General features: G+C 56.1%; 1 protein-coding gene across 9 annotated transcripts in view; it reads left to right on the forward strand.

The window, feature by feature from the left end:
• Pitpnm2 (phosphatidylinositol transfer protein membrane associated 2) overlaps nucleotides 1-17029 on the forward strand; it is a 108367-nt gene that overhangs the window by 84113 nt on the left and 7225 nt on the right. For 5 of the 9 annotated variants that reach the window (XM_090319922.1, XM_090319927.1, XM_090319925.1 and 2 more), the window contains 14 exons: nucleotides 524-738; nucleotides 2008-2129; nucleotides 3145-3372; nucleotides 6717-7022; nucleotides 7747-7842; nucleotides 9495-9599; nucleotides 9833-9903; nucleotides 12138-12385; nucleotides 12741-12930; nucleotides 13056-13175; nucleotides 13933-14159; nucleotides 14359-14537; nucleotides 15435-15605; nucleotides 16073-16222. In XM_090319922.1, the coding sequence (XP_090176048.1) occupies nucleotides 524-738; nucleotides 2008-2129; nucleotides 3145-3372; nucleotides 6717-7022; nucleotides 7747-7842; nucleotides 9495-9599; nucleotides 9833-9903; nucleotides 12138-12385; nucleotides 12741-12930; nucleotides 13056-13175; nucleotides 13933-14159; nucleotides 14359-14537; nucleotides 15435-15605; nucleotides 16073-16222 (2428 nt within the window). Of the gene's footprint in view, nucleotides 1-523; nucleotides 739-2007; nucleotides 2130-3144; nucleotides 3373-6716; nucleotides 7023-7746; nucleotides 7843-9494; nucleotides 9600-9832; nucleotides 9904-10286; nucleotides 10438-12137; nucleotides 12386-12740; nucleotides 12931-13055; nucleotides 13176-13932; nucleotides 14160-14358; nucleotides 14538-15434; nucleotides 15606-16072; nucleotides 16223-17029 lie in introns of those variants that run through there. The other 4 variants (XM_090319926.1, XM_090319929.1, XM_090319928.1 and 1 more) reach the window with 3 other exon arrangements.

Genomic DNA, 17029 nt, shown 5'->3' on the forward strand with positions numbered 1-17029 from the left:
CCAGTCCTGGGGCTTGAGCTTAGGGCCTGAGCTCTGTCGCTGGGCTTTCTCAAGGTTATTGTTCTACCACTTCAACCATAGCACCACTTCTGTTTTTTCTATGTATGTGGTACTGAAGAATCAAACCCGCGTCTTCATGCATGTTAGGCAAGCACTCTTACCACTAGACCACACTCCTGGCCCCGAACTACCGCCTCTCTAATTTGATGTTTCTTATTGCTTAATTTGCTTGCCTAATTACTGTGGCTAGATTCTCCAGTTCAGAACTGACCAAAACGAGAAAGCTGGCGTCCTCTCCTCGTTCCTCATCTTCTGAACAGACAGGAGTCAGTGTGGACTGGGGCTGAGAGCATCCGAGGTCTGCATGGAACCTCAGTCTAGAACTGAGGAGAGGTTCTCGATAGCACAAGTGGCGGCAGCCTTACGGCCAAAGCTACTCTGCCTGTTCCACACCCAGGCGTGGTCCTCCGGGCCCCTTCTGCAGAGTGCCCTGGCCACATGTGACACTGCTTTGTCCCCGCAGAAGAAGAGTCGTAATGAGACACACGGCGAAGGCAGTGGTGTGGAGATCTTGGAAAACCGGCCCTACACAGATGGTCCTGGCGGCTCCGGGCAGTACACGCACAAGGTGTACCACGTGGGCATGCACATCCCCAGCTGGTTCCGCTCCATCCTGCCCAAGGCGGCCCTGCGGGTGGTGGAGGAATCCTGGAATGCCTATCCTTACACCAGAACCAGGTGCTGCTGCTTCTGCCCTCCCCTCCACATACCGCTCGGGGGCCAGGGGAGGAAGCTCTATGGCCTGGGCTCCGACAGGTTTCTTTGGTGTACCCCTGTACCCCTAGGGCTCTGTCCCAGATAGGAACGCAAAATGATCCCCAGGGCGACACAGAAAAAAACCTATATACCCTGATGCTTCCTGGCCTGCTCAGGGGTGGAGGCCACAGGGCAGGGGTGGAGCGAGGGCTGCTAGAAAATCCAGAGAATGCCTAAGTTCTCTGAAGAAGCCAGAGAGCCAGCCTGCCAGAAGAAATGTGAGCTGAGGTTAGACCAAATCAATGGCTCTGAGCGCTTCAGTTCCTGTGACAGTGTTTACTGTATCACCTGCTGAGCAGGGATTTTCCTGAGACCCTCCCGAAGAGCATCTTCACTCTATGCTCCTAAGAGCATAGCTTAGCACTGTCCTCCCACCAGCCACCCTCTTGTCACCTAGAATGCTCCCCAAAGCCTCCCAGAAGTGCTGGAACTCAGGAGCTCTACTCCAGCCCAGAGAGAAGCTGTTACCCCCAAAGACATCTCTGGGCCCAGAGCCCTCCACTTCATGGCTTTCAGCTGCCATTCTGTGCTTGCCTAATACTACGCCATGAGCACATGGACAGTGGATACAGGCCTTCTAGAAGCCACAAGGAAGTTAGGCAGCCCTTCCTGTATCCCTCCTCCTCCTCCTCCTTCTCCTCGCCCTCTCCCTCTTCCTCTTTCTCCCCCTCCTCCCTTCCCCTTCCCCTCCTCCTCTTCTTTCTGCTCCTCTTCCCCCTCCCCTTCCTCCTCCCCCATTCCCCTCTCCCTCCCTCCCTCCTCCTCCTCCTCCTCCTCCCCCCCTCCTCTTCCTTCTTCTTTCCCCATCCTGGGACTTGAATTCTGGGCCTGGGCACTTTCACCGAACTCCTTTTTGTTCAAGGCTAACACTCTACCACTTGAGCCACAGTCCCACTTTTGGCTTTTTCTGTGATTATTTGGAGAAAATGAATGGACTTTCTTGCCTGGGCTGGCTTCAAACCATGATCCTCAGCTTCCAGAGTAGCAGGGATTATAGGTGTGAGCCACTGGTACCTAGCCAACACCCCTCTCCCCATTCCCAGAACTGTTCTTGGGGCAAGGTAAGTGTTCAGGACATGGCTGGAGCTGTTACATCTCAGACACCCCCACCCTTTTCCACCACATTCTGACTCGGAAAGGCAGCCCCAATCCCTCCCCACACCGTCCCAGTGAACGCTGTCCTTCCCTCAGGTTCACCTGCCCCTTCGTGGAGAAATTTTCCATTGACATAGAAACTTTTTACAAGACTGATGCTGGGGAGAATCCTGATGTGTTCAGCCTGTCCCCTGTGGAAAGGAACCAGCTGATAACAGGTGAGTCGGGGCCCAGCGCTGCTGGGCTTCTTGGCCTTGCCTCCTAGGAGCGCAGCAAACATCAGGGACTGAGGGTGGGGCAGGACAGACTTCTGGGATCCTGATGTGAATTCCGTGTCTCAAGGGCCCCTCCCACTCAGAGCCCTTCCCAGCATCCCACGAGTGTACGTGGGTGCCGAGGGCCATGCATTCTTGGAGAGCTGTCTCAGCTGACAGCCACATGGGCCAGAGGCTGTGGCACATAATAGAGCCCATGTCCCTACGCAGCATTCGGCCTCTCTTCGGCTTCAGCTGCTCTCATTGTGCACAAACAGGCCCCAGTTGTTGAATCTTTTTTAAAAAGAGGCCAGACATCAGGATTTTCATCTGAAACTTTCCAATTCCTAAATGTCCGCAACTAATGAAAAATTGATAAATAGACTTGATGCTGATCAAACAAAACACATCTATGGCCCAAATGCAGCTCTGCAGTCCCCTCTGTCCAGATGGGCTTTCTAATTAGTCAGCCAGCCTGGGCTTCTTCCAAGCGGCTTCTAAGCCCTGCGTGTTACAGGGTTGAGGTGGTTCAGGATGCTGTTTGGGTGCCTGGTGAGCATATCTAGCTGAATCCCCATCACTTCCGGGAGAACTGTCCTCCCTCCCACATCCAAACATCCGCTTTCCCAAGTCTCCACTAGTGCTTCTGGGACACTTGGCCTCACAATCCCACTCTTCTAGCTGAAACACCACCTGTCCTAGCCTTCTCATCTGTCTTTCTGCCCCAAGATTCTTCAGGAAAATTCACCCTTCAGTGCACCCTCAGCACACTGCCTCCCTCACGGGCTCTGCAAAGTGGCGGGGTGTGCCTGAACTCTGCATTTCCCTGACGTGACTTCTAGAACGATGGTCAGGAAGCATCACTGTCCTTTCCCACACCAGGGCCAGGGCCACATAAGGCCTTCAGGGTAAACGTGGGCCTAGAAGGCATGGGGTGAAGGTCAGGCAGATGTGGCCACTTGCAGGGTTGTCTCCACAGACATCATCGACATTGTCAAGGACCCTGTTCCCCCCAATGAGTATAAGACTGAGGAAGATCCCAAGCTGTTCCAGTCAGTCAAGACCCATCGGGGCCCACTGTCGGACAACTGGATCGAGGAGTACAAGAGGCGCCTCCTTCCTGTCATGTGTGCCTACAAGCTCTGCAAGGTGGAGTTCCGCTACTGGGGCATGCAGTCCAAGATCGAGAGGTTCATCCACGATACAGGTGAGCACCCCCAGGCCCCTCCTGTTTACCTGCCTGATGCTCAGCTCCCCTTTCATTCCTGAAAGGTGACCCCACCTGGACCGTCTGTGCTGGCAGTCCAGTGCCCAGATGTCCCCGACCTGTCTGTGTTTGATAGCATGGAGTCTATAGACTCCACTCCAGCCTCCTGCTGTCCACCAGGGCCTCGGGCTCAGGCTTTTGTTTCCTCTGCCTGAGGAGACCCAGGCCCCAGGCTCAGCCCACAGCTGGCCTCCATCACAGCGTTGGAAGGCCCAGGAAACAGAGTGGCTCCCTTTGTGGTGCCTTTTGTGCCCACACAGGCCTGTGCAGCCCAGGTGCCCAATGATTTCCTGAGAGCTCCCAGCCCAGCCAGGACTAGCTGAGGCTCCTGCCTTCCTTGAAGTTTCTTAGCCCCTGCCTATCCCCATCATGGCATGACATTAGCTCTCAGGCTGTTCCCAGCTACAGGCTCATGGCCTAGGGCCACCCTGAGCAGATAGATACCTCCTAATTCCATGATCAAGGACAGCTTACTTTAAACATGGACAGAGCCACACCATTGAGAACACACTTCAGCCTTATCACGCATGCTCAGGACAATCCTGTTCACTCAGAAAAGAACAGAGACCCAGCATTGGACAGCATCCCGAACAAATGTGCCCTGGTGGTAGAGGTGTCTCATTAGACAGCCGTGTACAGTGCCAGTGCTTGGGGGCCTGAGAGCGGCTCCCTGCCTGCCACAGATGCGATGTGGCCAGGGCCTTGATAGTGTGTTGGCAGCTCTACCCCAGGGCAAAATCGTAGGCATGTATACTGCATTAGTGTGAGTTGCTGGAGCCAGGAAGGATGGTCAGAGGAGAAAAATGTATCCTGTCCCACTAGCTAGCTAACTACATAGGAACTGAGATGGCCTAAACCAGTCTTCCCATTACCCGGGGCTCACAGGCAGGGACTCCTTCCCTAACTGTGAGGCTCAGGCCGGGAGGACAAATGTCCTAGAGACAGCCCAGATGTCAGACCTGCCCTCGCATCGCCTGTTGTGGGCCCCACTTGCTTTCTTTTTTTTTTTTTTTTTTTTTGCGGGGGAGGGGGGTCATGGGGTTTGAACTCTGGGCCTGGATGCTGTCCCTGAGCTCTTCAGCTCAAGGCTACCACCCTACCCCTGGGCCTGGGTGCTATCCCTGAGCTCTTCAGCTCAAGGCTACCACCCTACCCCTGGGCCTGGGTGCTGTCCCTGAGCTCTTCAGTTCAAGGCTATTGCCCTACCCTGGGCTGGCTTTGAACTGCAATCCTTAGATCTCAGCCTCCTGGGTAGCTAGGATTACAGGTGTGAGTGGGCCCTACTTTCTTAGGTGGGAGTGACAGTTGTCACCTCACAGGGGACATGGGCTAGGCAGGGGAAGGGGTTCTCCATTCCTACTCAGTCTGCCCCAGCCTTTGTCCTGCTCCACTTCAGGGTGCAGGGAAGGGGGTGGGCAGGGAGAACAGAAGCTGGACAATGCCATGGTCTAGCTAGGACATAGACAGAGAGAGGAAAGAAGGCTTGGGAGACCAAGAAAGAGCAAGATGTATGCCTTGAGAGCCAGCCACCATCCCTTCTGGGTTTGGCCACTAGAGAGACGCGCACACATTCCAGAATGTTCAGAGTCACAAAACAGAAAAACAGTGCAAACGAGCCAAAGGCCCGCTGGCAGGAAAAGGAGCACATGAAATGTGGTGTCGCCAATACATAACTACCGCACTGCAGCCAGCCCCGTGCCCTCGAGCTCCACGTGAGTGTAGACACTGTTGAAACTCACCAGAGAAGTAGGCGGCAGAAAACACACATGGCGGGACACATGTGCAAATTTCAGCAGCAGCCAAAGTGGTCCGACTCATTGTGTAGAAAAACACAAACACACCCCGTGATAAAGCCAAACAACACAGGTGACAAGTTTGGGACAGGTTCTCCCAGCAGGGTGTATGGGAGCTTGTTCCTGGGGCCTCTGCTCCCCTGCCAGGTGGAGTAGACAGAGATATTTTATTTCCTGTAAAGATTTGAGGAGGGAGAGAAGTCACTTGGTTTGGTTGCAGTCCTGGGGATCGAGCCCAGAGCCTTCTCATGTTTTGCTCGGCAGCCTAGGATTGGTGCAAACCCTCCAATTCGTATGGAAGAGATCAGTTAGGTCAGCCTTGGAGCACATGTCCCTTCACAGTTGTGCACCAAGCTCCTGGGTGCCATGTGACCTCAGAGGCTTCCTGTTCTTAGCCATCCCTACTCCCACCCTTGCTGAAGCTTCCCCACATGGCTGTCCTGTCGCTCCTCAATTGTTTTTTATACCTTAAAAGGTATGTTATTAAGTCAGGTGTGCTGGGACACACTTGAAAACTCAGTACTTGGGAGGCAGAGGCAGGACGATGGAAAGTTTAAATCAGCCTAAGCTGCATAGTGAGACTTTATCTTTAAAAAAAAAAAAAAAAAAGCTTAGTAGTATAGTATATGTTATTCTGTGTACATAATATATTCTTGGGACTTTTTGTTTTTGTGCTGATTCTGGGCTTGAACTCAGGGATGGGTACTGTCCCTGAGCTTTTGCACAAGGCTAGCTCTCTACTACTTGATCACAGCTCTCTATTTTTGGCTCTTTTGGTGCTTAATTGGAAATAAGAGTCTCAAGGACTTTACTGCCTAGGCTGGCTTCAAACTGAGATCCTCAGAGCTCAGCTTCCTGAGCCACTGAGATTACAGGTATGAGCCACTGATACCCAGCTTGTGTATGATATATTCTTACCTATCACGTGTAAATCACATATCTACTGGTGGCATTAAAGAAGAGATGAAATCCATTATGAACTTGAACTTCAATAGTAAAAGCAAAGCTGGCACTAGATGAGACAATTGGGAAGTGCTATTTTACTTCTCAAGACAAGACTCTCCCTGAATTAACTGTGGCTTCTGCTCAAACATGTTCCTGAGGCAGTGCCTCTGCTTTAACAGTAGAGACACTGTCCCCTCAGTTTACAAGGAGAGAAAGTGAAGCACAGATAAGCCATGATTTGCAATTTTTGTTTTTTTGGATTGGTCATGGGGCTCAGGACCTGGGCGCTGTCCCTGAGCAGTTTTAGCTAAGTCTAGCCCTCTGCCACTTTGAGCACAGCTCCACTTCAGGTTTTCTGGTGGTTAACTAGAGATAAGAGTCTCATGGACTTCCCTTCCCCGGCTGGCCTTGAACAGCGATCCTCAGACCTCTGCCTTCTGAGTAGCTAGGATGACAGGCGTGAGGTACCCCACCCGGCTTGTGGGTTGCAGTTTGAGTGCAGCCTCTCTAACCCCCAGCCCTCCTCTGCCCCCCTGGCCCACGCAGGCTTGCGGCGGGTAATGGTGCGGGCCCACCGGCAGGCCTGGTGCTGGCAGGACGAGTGGTACGGGCTGAGCATGGAAAACATCCGTGAGCTGGAGAGGGAGGCACAGCTCATGCTGTCCCGCAAGATGGCCCAGTTCACTGATGATGAGGGAGCCGTGGAACTTGCCAAGGACCATATCACCCAGGACCAGGCATCTGGGGTAACGCCTGAGCCCAGCAGCAGCAACGGGGACCCCCTGGCGGGGCGCGGCCTCAAGAAGCAGTGGTCCACGTCCTCCAAGTCTTCTCGGTCGTCCAAGCGGGGAGGTGAGCTTCCGTGCCAGCCAGCCTCTGTGCCACGGCCCCTGACTTTTGGTACAGGCCTTCCCTCCCTTTCTGCACCTTCCACGGGGGCACTATGGACTCAGCCCACCAGGCCACAGAGCTCTTCTCCTTCTAACTGACACCACGCTCTGTGCAGTGAAGCTGCAGCCTTCACCCAGCAGCCCCCAAACGTCTACACAGCCTAGAGCAAAACAGACAGCAGCTAGATGTGTCTGGGTGGATTCCTCAGGCCTCCCTGAGGAGGGGCCCAGCCTCCTATGGGGCGACATGGCATGATTCTAGGAAAAAGAAGCAGTTCCTTGTTTGGTCCTGTCTGCCCTTGACAAGCCCGCTTTTCCAGCCCTGTGTGTCTGGCCTGAGGCCCGACTAGTCTACCTCTCTTCTGATGACCCTGCAGGGCCACACCACTTGTCTGCTGTGCTGTTATCCAGTTGGTTCATGGTTCAGACCCATGTGAGCAAGCCTATATCCTGGGCTTATGTGCCATCCCCTCCTGCACGTTCCTACTGGACATGGCAGGGGCTCTACCCAGATGGCCCCGTCCACTTCACCCTCTTTTTGTTCTCTTCCACCTCTGGTGAACCTTCCTGGAGGAGGGGCTGGCTTCTGAGGATGCCCACCTAGGCTTTCGTGGTCTTCTTCACGCCTCCCTGCCTGCTGGCTCTCTGCCTACAGCCAGAGGTCAATGTAGGGTTTTGTCTTCTAGCCAGCCCTTCCCGCCACAGCATCTCAGAGTGGAGGATGCAGAGCATCGCCAGGGACTCGGACGAGAGTTCAGATGATGAGTTCTTCGATGCTCATGGTAGGTTGGAGGTACTTGTACCCTTGGGTCTTCCTGGGTAGGGTGGGAACAGTGCTAGACAGGGGGACAGCCAAGGGGCTGGGAATGGGGCTCACCCTGGCCCGACATCAGGGTGTCCGTGGGCCTGGAGTGAAGAGGCTCTTCCCTTAAAACCCTCAGAAGAGATACACAGTGACACAGGCGCTTTTCTCTATATGAATTTACTTCTGCAAGAACTGTCATTTACAGTGTCCTGTTTGTATCTTATTTTGTGCTTGCTTTGTCTTGATTAAATACAATTAATATGTGTTAAATATGCACATAATGTGGACACTTTAGAAAATGTAATAAGCTGAGAATAGATGAGCTTCCCAAAATGAGTACTGCAAGCACACAGCCAGTGAATCACTGGTGCTGGAAAGACAGAGGTGCCCAAGTCCTCTCAACAGCCATCAGAGGGGCCCAGCAGGCAGGCACAGAAAGATGGGTCCTCCTGCAGGCTGGTAGCAGAGCCAGCCTCGCTGTAGGCAGCTAAACAGCAGCCCACAAAGGGACAGGGACTTGTCCACAGATGCATAGCAATTAAGGATACTGAGAGCCTTGCTTTTTTGTTGTTTTTGTTGTTTGTGTGTTTGCTTTGCCAGTCCTGCCTCTTGAACTCAGGACCTGGGCTCTGTCCTAAGCACTATTGCTCAAGATTAGTGCTCTGCCACTGAGCCACAGCACTACTTCTGGCTTTTTCTCTGTGTGTGGTACCAAGGAATTGAACCCAGGGCTTTGTGTATGCTAGGCAAGCACACTCCCGGCCCCCGAGAGCCTTCTTGTTGTCACCAGCATAGCTTCAGGAAGCAGAATTGGGTGGGATGCCACCCAGTTATGACATCTTAATTAACTGGATAAAAGGACACATGTAGGAGTGTGGGCTGAGTGGTAGAGCACCTTGTGCTAAAACAAAAACCAAAGATATCAGCTATTTGGGAGGCAGAGGAAGGAGGATCAAGAGTTTCAAGACAGGGCCAAGAGTGTGGCCTAGTGGTAGATTGCTCACCTAGCATGCACAAAGCCCTGGGTTCGATTCCTCAGTACCACATATACAGAAAAAACTGGAAGTGGCACTGTAAGTTTCAAGCCAGATGTGGCCAAGTTAACTATCAACAAATAAATCCAAAAGGCTAGAGGCATAGTTTAAATAGGCAGCGTGAGGTTCTGCTCGTACAGACGCCTACTCCTCGTGGGCAGAAGGCATCACCTGATCAACAGATAAACAACGAACTGGGGTTAGCCATAGAAAAGAAGGAAGCACAGAGATATCCCATCGGAGATGAGCCTTGAACACATGCTAATACTCCACGTGGTTCTGCTGAGGGGAGAGGAGGAGGTGGCCAAGTCAGGGGAGTGAGGACTGGCTGTGTACGTGGAGGTTCCGGCAGAAGCATTCCACAGCTGGGGAGAGGCAATGTTGGCACAGCACCGTGACTGTGCCCGCTTCCACTTTCACATGGTTTAAATGGTTTGAGTAGTATGTGTACGTTACCACAACTTACTAAGAAGTCCGGTTGTGTGGGGGCTGTATAACCATCCTCCCCGGGAAGGGACACAGCCGGCCTACGGGGCCCGGGGAGCACGGGTCTCCCCGCATGGCTCCCAGCCCCAAAGAAGGCCTCTCCTCCCAGAGGACCTGTCTGACTCGGAGGAGCTGTTCCCCAAGGACATCACCAAGTGGAGCTCCAACGATCTCGTGGACAAAGTGGAGAGCCCAGAGCCAGAGGACACACCGGGTGACCAGCTCGGGGGGTGCGGGGTGCCGGGTACCCCAAAGCAGAGGACACAGGGTGACCAATTTAGGGGGATGTGGGGTGCTCAGAGTCAGAGGTCACACAAGTGACCAACTCAGGGCACAGTGCTGGGTTTAGGGGGACTCCTGAGCCCCGAGCTCCGCTCATCAGAGCTCCAGACTTGGACTAGGCCACTCTGCTACTCCTTGGCTCTGATGGTGGCTTCTGTTTTGCAGATGGCCTGTACCGCCAGGGCAGCCCTGAGTTCACGGTGGCCTCCAGCGTGGAGCAGCTGAACATCATTGAGGTAGGGGCCCGAAGGTGCTGCCTGATGCCACAGGAGGGGCAGGCTGTAGAGGACTGGCCTTGGGGACAGAGGAAACTGCACCACTGTGTGACACCCATGTCCACCACACTCTGGCCAGAGGGGTCCAGGGTGCCCTCTCCTCACTGCCTTGCTAGGGAAGATCTGCCAGTCTCTCTCTTCCTTTCTCCCCCTCTCCCCCTATTCCCCTCTCCCCCTCCCTCTCTATCTCTCCCTTTATCTCTCTCTCCCTCACTCTCTTTCTCCCCCTCCCTCCCTCCCTCTGCCCACCCCCTCTCTAGCAGGGACAGCAGATAGCCCTCCAGGAAGATCTTGACCAGCTCCACTTGTGTGTGGGAAAGTAAAACGAAAAACATTAATTCCAGATGAAAAATAAGATCTTCACCTTGTGTCTATGCCCAACCTGTCTGCTGTCCCTGAAGATAAAAAGACGGAAGGAGAGGACGCAAAAGCCATCTAGGCAGAAGTGATGTGGCGTGGCCTTCAAGGTGGCGCATAGAGTCAGGCAGCGCTCAGTGTATCAATAAAGCTGTCTTTGTGGAGCTTGTGTCCACTTTGGGGGTTCTTTGCTGGCGCTCGCACCCCTTCTTGCTCCACCCGCGGGCGGTCAGAGCTGTTTGCACTGTGAGCAGGAGCCATACTGTGCTCGCCTCACTGCCCGGCCCGAGAAGCCCAAGGTGGAGATGGTATCACTGTGGGGTCTCCGCTCCCTCGGGAAGGGCTGGGGAGGAGAATCCACACCTCTCTCCACCCCTGGGGTCTTCTGTTTTTTTGAGGTCTGAGGTCTCAGTGGGCTTTATCTGGAAGGGCAAGTGGAAGAAGGGAGTGATTTCAAGTTGCTTAGTGGCTGAAGCAGCTGCACACAGCTCTGACTGCCCCGAGGAAGGGGCGGGAGGGGCCCAGGGCTGGGATCTGCGCCTGGATGTGTGTTTGGAGCCCGGCATGATTCTGGGCCACCACCTTCCAGGTCAGACCCCCCTGCTGGCAATAACCCTCAAACTGGAACCTTCTCTTGTGGAAGGAGGACAGCTTTATGGAGACACTGGCGGGAGTTCCCCGGCTCTCCAGAGCTGGCCCATGGCACACATGGGCTCCGTTCCCACTGGGGCTCAGGGGAGGACAATTCTGAGCTGAGTCCAGCCAGACAGTGTGTGCAGAATTCTCTCCACCCCGAGGCACAGACCCGCTTAGTCTCAGATGACTCAGTGCCCCTGGACTAGCTCCCTAGCCCGACTGTGGGCATGCAGCCATAGACTTTGGCCTTCAGCATTGGAGAGAACGTTCTTATCACACCAGCCTAGTGGGGCTGTCCAGCTGCTCTCCTAGCCAGGCCAGTCATTCACAGGCAGGCCCTCTGTGGGGACAGGTGGTGGTTCTGTCCTGTGACCCACAACCTTCTCCATCCCACACTCACACTGTGGACGTACCGTGACCTATCACTGCTCCCTCTATGTCACATGAAGCTCATATGCGAGCCAGTGGGAAGGCCCTGGGAGCAGGACCATGGCCTGAGCTGGGCTGTTCGAGAGAGCCCTGAGCTTTGGCAAGGGCTCTGTGGTCCAGTCTGGCTTGGTGCTAGCACTCGTTATGTCCAGGGCGACGCTGGCTCAGTCCCTGGACTGAGTTTCCTCTCCCATCATTTCTCTGAAGAGAACTCCTAGATGTTATTCTGGGGTCCCAGTTAGACCTGGCAGGCTAGCAAGAAGGTGGTAGGACCCTCTAATCAGGCAGACAGACACACGGTGTTGCCCTCCTTGAGGAAGATAGGAGGCCCTGCCTCTGCCAAGATGTCTCTGTACTTGGGAACCTTGGCCTTAGAGAATCCCAGGGATGGCAGGGGCTGGGGTCCAAGGAGCTCTTAGAGGAAACTCAGAGCTGGGCTCTGAGTCAGCAATGGCCTTGGCTGCTTAGACCAAGATAATCCACGTCTAGAGGCATACTGGGCAGCGGGCCCCACCCCCACCCCGAGGCCAGGGCCAGCCTGGGTCTCTGTTTTCTCTGCTGCCTGAGCCACGGAGGAAGTGGAACTGGGGCTTTTGTGGAAATAGACCCTCCCTCATGTTCCTTCCACCTTTCCACTAGGATCTAAGCTCTGCAGGGGCCCCAAGGAAGAGCCTAGGCATCGAAGCCCAGGCCCCATAGCTAGATACAAAATCAGGGCTCCCCTAAGGCACAAAGGTTCTGGATATGAGCGACACCCACTCCTGCCCATGCAGGATGAGGTGAGCCAGCCACTGGCAACACCGCCCTCCAAAATCCATGTGCTGCTGCTGGTGCTGCATGGAGGTACCATCCTGGACACGGGCACCGGAGACCCCAGCTCCAAGCAGGGCGATGCCAACACCATTGCCAACGTGTTCGACACAGTCATGCGCGTGCACTACCCTAGCGCCCTGGGCCACCTTGCCATCCGCCTGGTACCGTGTCCTCCCATCTGTGCTGACGCCTTTGCCCTTGTCTCCAAGTGAGTGCCTTTTGCCCACGGGCACCTGCCCTAGCCCTCGGTACTCGGTGCTCCTCTCTGGACTCCCTGTCCAGTGGCCTGTCCTGCCAGCCAGCCCTCGGCCTGCCCAGGGGCAGCAGAACCTGTGCAGACGTGTAGAGCTATAGTTCCAGGAGGGTGGGCCCAAGGTTGAACTCAGTCTCCAGTCCTGTAGCAGGATGCTGACCTGCCTCCTACCCAGGGGCCCTGGTCCCTGCATATCCCCTTGAGCCCTGGTAAGCAGGCAGCACCAGCTTCCTGCCCAGGGCAAGGGAAAAGGCCCTGTGGATGGGGCTGAGGCCACCTTCCCTCTCCTGACCTGACCTCTCACCCCTAGCTTGAGTCCCTACGGCCATGACGAAGGCTGTTTGTCCAGCAGTCAGGACCACATCCCCCTAGCTGCCCTGCCCCTGCTGGCTACTTCCTCACCCCAGTACCAGGAAGCAGTTGCCACAGTGATTCAGCGGGCCAACCTGGCCTATGGGGACTTCCTTAAGTCCCAGGAGGGCGTGACCTTCAATGGACAGGTGAGTGGAGGACAGAGAAGACCCGGTAGGGTGGGCTGGCCAGAGGACCAGGGGTGTCCCCTGGTGTTTTCCCTTCAGCATCCACAGTGGACCCACACTCATCCCTGGGCCCTTCCTGCCTCCAGGTCTGCCTGATTGGGGACTGTGTTGGGGGCATCCTGGCATTTGATGCCTTGTGCTACAGCAGCCAGCCCGTGTCGGAGAGTCAGAGTAGCAGCCGCCGGGGCAGCGTGGTCAGTGTGCAGGTACTTGAGCAGGGGTCACAGTGTGGGAGAACCTTCCATTGGCTTCACACCTTCACCAAGGTCTGCAGTGTCCTGTGTGCCATGCACAGTGGCGCTGTGCCCTGAGTAGAGACCAGCAAAGACCTCAAGAGCTGACTCGGACATCACCCAGCTCAGATCCATTTATTCTATCCAAGCCCCTGAGTCCCTGCAGTAGCTCCCCTCCAGGCCAGGACCTGAGAGCTGGGAGAGGGGCAATGGAATGGAGTATGCCCACTCAGGACTCCGGCCGAGGAATCAGAAAAGGTCTGCACTGGTGCAAAGGAATTGGGTAGCATCCCTTAGGAACCGCCCCCCAGCAAGAGGATGAGAAGGGCAGAAGCTGCTGAGGCAGGTGACCAGAGATGGCAGAGTAGTAACATAGGGATGGTAAACCACAGCAGTGTGGCTTCATGGACCACCAACCAAGGTCTGCACTGCATGGAGTGGGCTCTGGTTCTAGGAGGTGAGATGGGCAGGCTCCGTCCCCCAGCAGGGACCAGGTCCCCATCACAGAGTGACCAGTGGCCTAAGGAAGATCACTGAGATCCCAGGTGGCCAGCTGGGCCAGGAAGGAAGGCTGGTAAGATGTGGCCAGTGGTTTAGGCAGCAGGGGATAGGAGTATCCCTCTTCCCCGCTGGCTCGGGCAGGGGTCCTGTGGCCTGGAGTCAAGAAGGTAGGACTGGACACTGAAGTCCAGTGGTCAGCCAGCAGCGAGTTTCCATGGGGCCATTTCAGGACGCTGATCTGCTGTCCCCGGGCACACTGGTGAACCCAGCGCACTGCTCTGGCGGCAGTGGCAGTGGCTCTAGCCTAGAGAGCAGTCGTCACCTCAGCCGCAGCAACATCGACATCCCCCGCGGTGATGTCACCGAAGACTCCAAGAGGCAGCTGCCCCGCAAGCGGAGTGACTCCTCCACCTACGAGCTGGACACCATCCAGCAGCACCAGGCCTTCCTGTCCAGGTGAGGCTCTGGGGACAGGCTGAGCAAGGAAGGGTGGCACCACAGAGAAGGGTGACCAGATTGCTGGGGATGAGGGGCCACTGAGGCCATGGGAAGTGCCATCCTGAGTGCGGGCAGTGCAGTCCAGTGAGAGCTGTCCTAAAGGCTGTCAGCCCCGTAAGACTGAGGGAAGTTACCTTGACTTCGTGTCCTCCTGCAGCCTCCACGCCAGCGTCCTGAGGAACGAGCCCAGCTCCTGCCGCTCCAGCAGCTCCACCATGCTGGATGGCGCGGGGACCCTGGGCAGATTTGACTTCGAGATCGCTGACCTCTTCCTGTTTGGGTGTCCACTAGGGCTGGTTCTGGCCTTGAGGAAAACGGTCATCCCTGCCCTGGATGGTGAGAGTCCTTTGGGACAGGCAGGGATACCCAAGCCAAGTAGTGGTCTCTGGGGACACATCCTGAGGCCATGGCCACACCCAGCCCTCCCACCACCCTGACCCACGAGGACGTCTGGCCTCTGTGGCTTCTGTGGCTCTGTTGCTGGTGTCCCACACTTGCTACTTCTCTCAAGGCACTCAGGAAGAGATGCTGCCAGAGTCGGGGGACACACCCGGTCTCACAGAGGGAAGTTGGGATCCTGGGCACCCCCAGGTCTCCTGGGTGTGGTGGCTTCTGGCTTCAATAGTCTACACAGAGGCGGGTATCTGTTAGCAGGAAGCCCTGCCTGTGCCCGTGCCTGGCTCAGCCTGGAAGCCCTCAGGAGCCATAGATTCCCCCAGGTAGCCAGAACAGCCCAGAAAGGCCTCGCTGATCACCCACCAACATTAAGTGAGCCGAGGTGTTGGGTTAAGACGCTAGCCCTGACCCTCTCACCCACCCACGAGGGACCCAGTAGCCCCGTAGGCTTTCAAGGACAGCCACCTGCTGAGCCCACTCAGAACCATCCCACAGACGCACACATGTGCAGACACCACAGGCCAATGAGGGAGCTAGTTTTGCCCTGGAAAATTCCACTAATGGGGAAGTCACAGCATGTGCTCCAGTGTGTGGTAGAATATGCCCAGCCACACCTGTGCCCTGACCCTCACACACTCTTCCTCACAGTTCTAGGAGTGGTCTGTGTAGGGGAAAAAAGGAGGCAAGTTTTCCACTGGGGTGTTGAGGAGGTAGCCGGTGGCAGGGTGCTTGCCGAGCATGTGCAATGGCACTGGACACCAATCCCGACGCTATGTGGCAGCAAGCCTGGGACCCAGGACCAGCCTCCTAACCGCTGTGCATCTGGTCCCGTCCCAGTGTTCCAGCTGAGGCCCGCCTGCCAGCAAGTGTACAACCTCTTCCACCCCGCGGACCCATCGGCCTCCCGGCTGGAGCCACTGCTGGAGCGGCGCTTCCATGCCCTGCCGCCCTTCAGCGTCCCCCGCTACCAGCGCTACCCTCTGGGGGACGGCTGCTCTGCGCTGCTGGGTAAGGCTCCCCGGAAGCCCAGCTAGAGCGGCCTGGGGAGCACCGCCTCCCTCGGGGCTCTTCCCAAAGGGAGGGACACCCGGTGAGCTGAACTGCTAATGAATCTTGAGTGACTTCCTCCTGTCCTGCCGACGAAGACATAAGTCAGGACTCCCAGGGTGGCATGGGAAAGCCAAGGCTGCCTACCCAGCAGGCACACAACTAAGGACCCTGGAGGGCTGAGTTACAGACATTGTGGGCGGGGTCCACCACAGCTGGCAGCTGGTCCACAGACAAGGCAGAGTGGCGGGTGTGGGCTGGAATAGGAGAGGGGCCTTTCTAAAGTGGCCTGTCCCTGAGCCCCAGCGTGTCCCACCTGACATCGTGTCACGTCCTGGTCCTCCAGCCTGAGTCTATGTCAGTGGGTGTCCAGCGGCCACTCGAGTGTCTGTTCTTGTCCTTTTTGTTCTCTCCCTGCCCGCCTCCAGTTGAGACCGTGCAGAGAAACCCTGAGCTGGTCCTGGAAGGTGGCCCCCTGGCCCCTCTCCCCCAAGGGGATGGCTTCCTGGAAACCAGTATCCCTGTTCCCGCGCTCACCTGGCAAGACGGGCCCCGCCCGAGTCCGGGCTGTGCTGAGTGTGTGTACCCCTCCATGCTGACCAGCATCTGCTTAGCTGCTGACCCTTGGTCCTTATGCCGTCCCCCCATGCCCTCTTTGGCCACTCAGAGCAGTGGGACATTGGTAGTGGGAAGAGACCTGTGAGACCCTTAGGAGTTGTCCTTGGCGCCCCCTCCCTACACGCGGAGTGCCAGAGATGGAGGGGACAATAGCAAAAGTAGCCAGTGGCCCAGAGATCCATAAAGGAGAGGCTGTGCTAGGGCCATGAAGCATGTCAGCCACATGCTGGGTGCTAAGTCTTCCCTCTTGAGGCTGGCAGAAACTGGCAGTGGGGTGAGGCCTTGACTGACACCTCCCATCCCTTGCCTAGGAGAGGCAAGCAGTTGGTCCTAGGAAAGAGTTGGGATCCCTGGTCTGAAAGGGAGAGAGGGTAGGGAAGGAGGACTGGCCCCACTCCCTGAGGATGCCAGGCCCCTGGCCTGCACCTGCCATCCAGACTGCCCAAGTGCGCCTGGCTGCAGGCTTGAGCCCAACCTTTATGCCAGATATCCACCTAGAGCTGACTCAGTCTGAACCTTGTGCGAGCGCCACCTCCTCTGTACTCAGCATGCATAGGGCATCTAGAGAGCCGAGGCCACTGTCAGGCCAGGCTGGGGCTGATGGAAACCAGCTTAGGAGCCATATGGGGCAAGAGGTGGCCAGGGGGGGCAAGATCCCAGGCCTTGCTGCCCTACCCTGTCTCTGTGCCGTCTGTCCATCCATCCTTTCATGCCTCAGCCCTCCTCCTCCCTGCTTCCACTCAGGTCCTTTGGCTCTTGCCGCCTCG

This window comes from Megascapheus bottae, chromosome 28, assembly GCF_031878675.1.
Source record: "Megascapheus bottae isolate mThoBot1 chromosome 28, mThoBot2.hap1, whole genome shotgun sequence".
NCBI classification, from domain to species: Eukaryota; Metazoa; Chordata; class Mammalia; order Rodentia; family Geomyidae; genus Megascapheus; species Megascapheus bottae.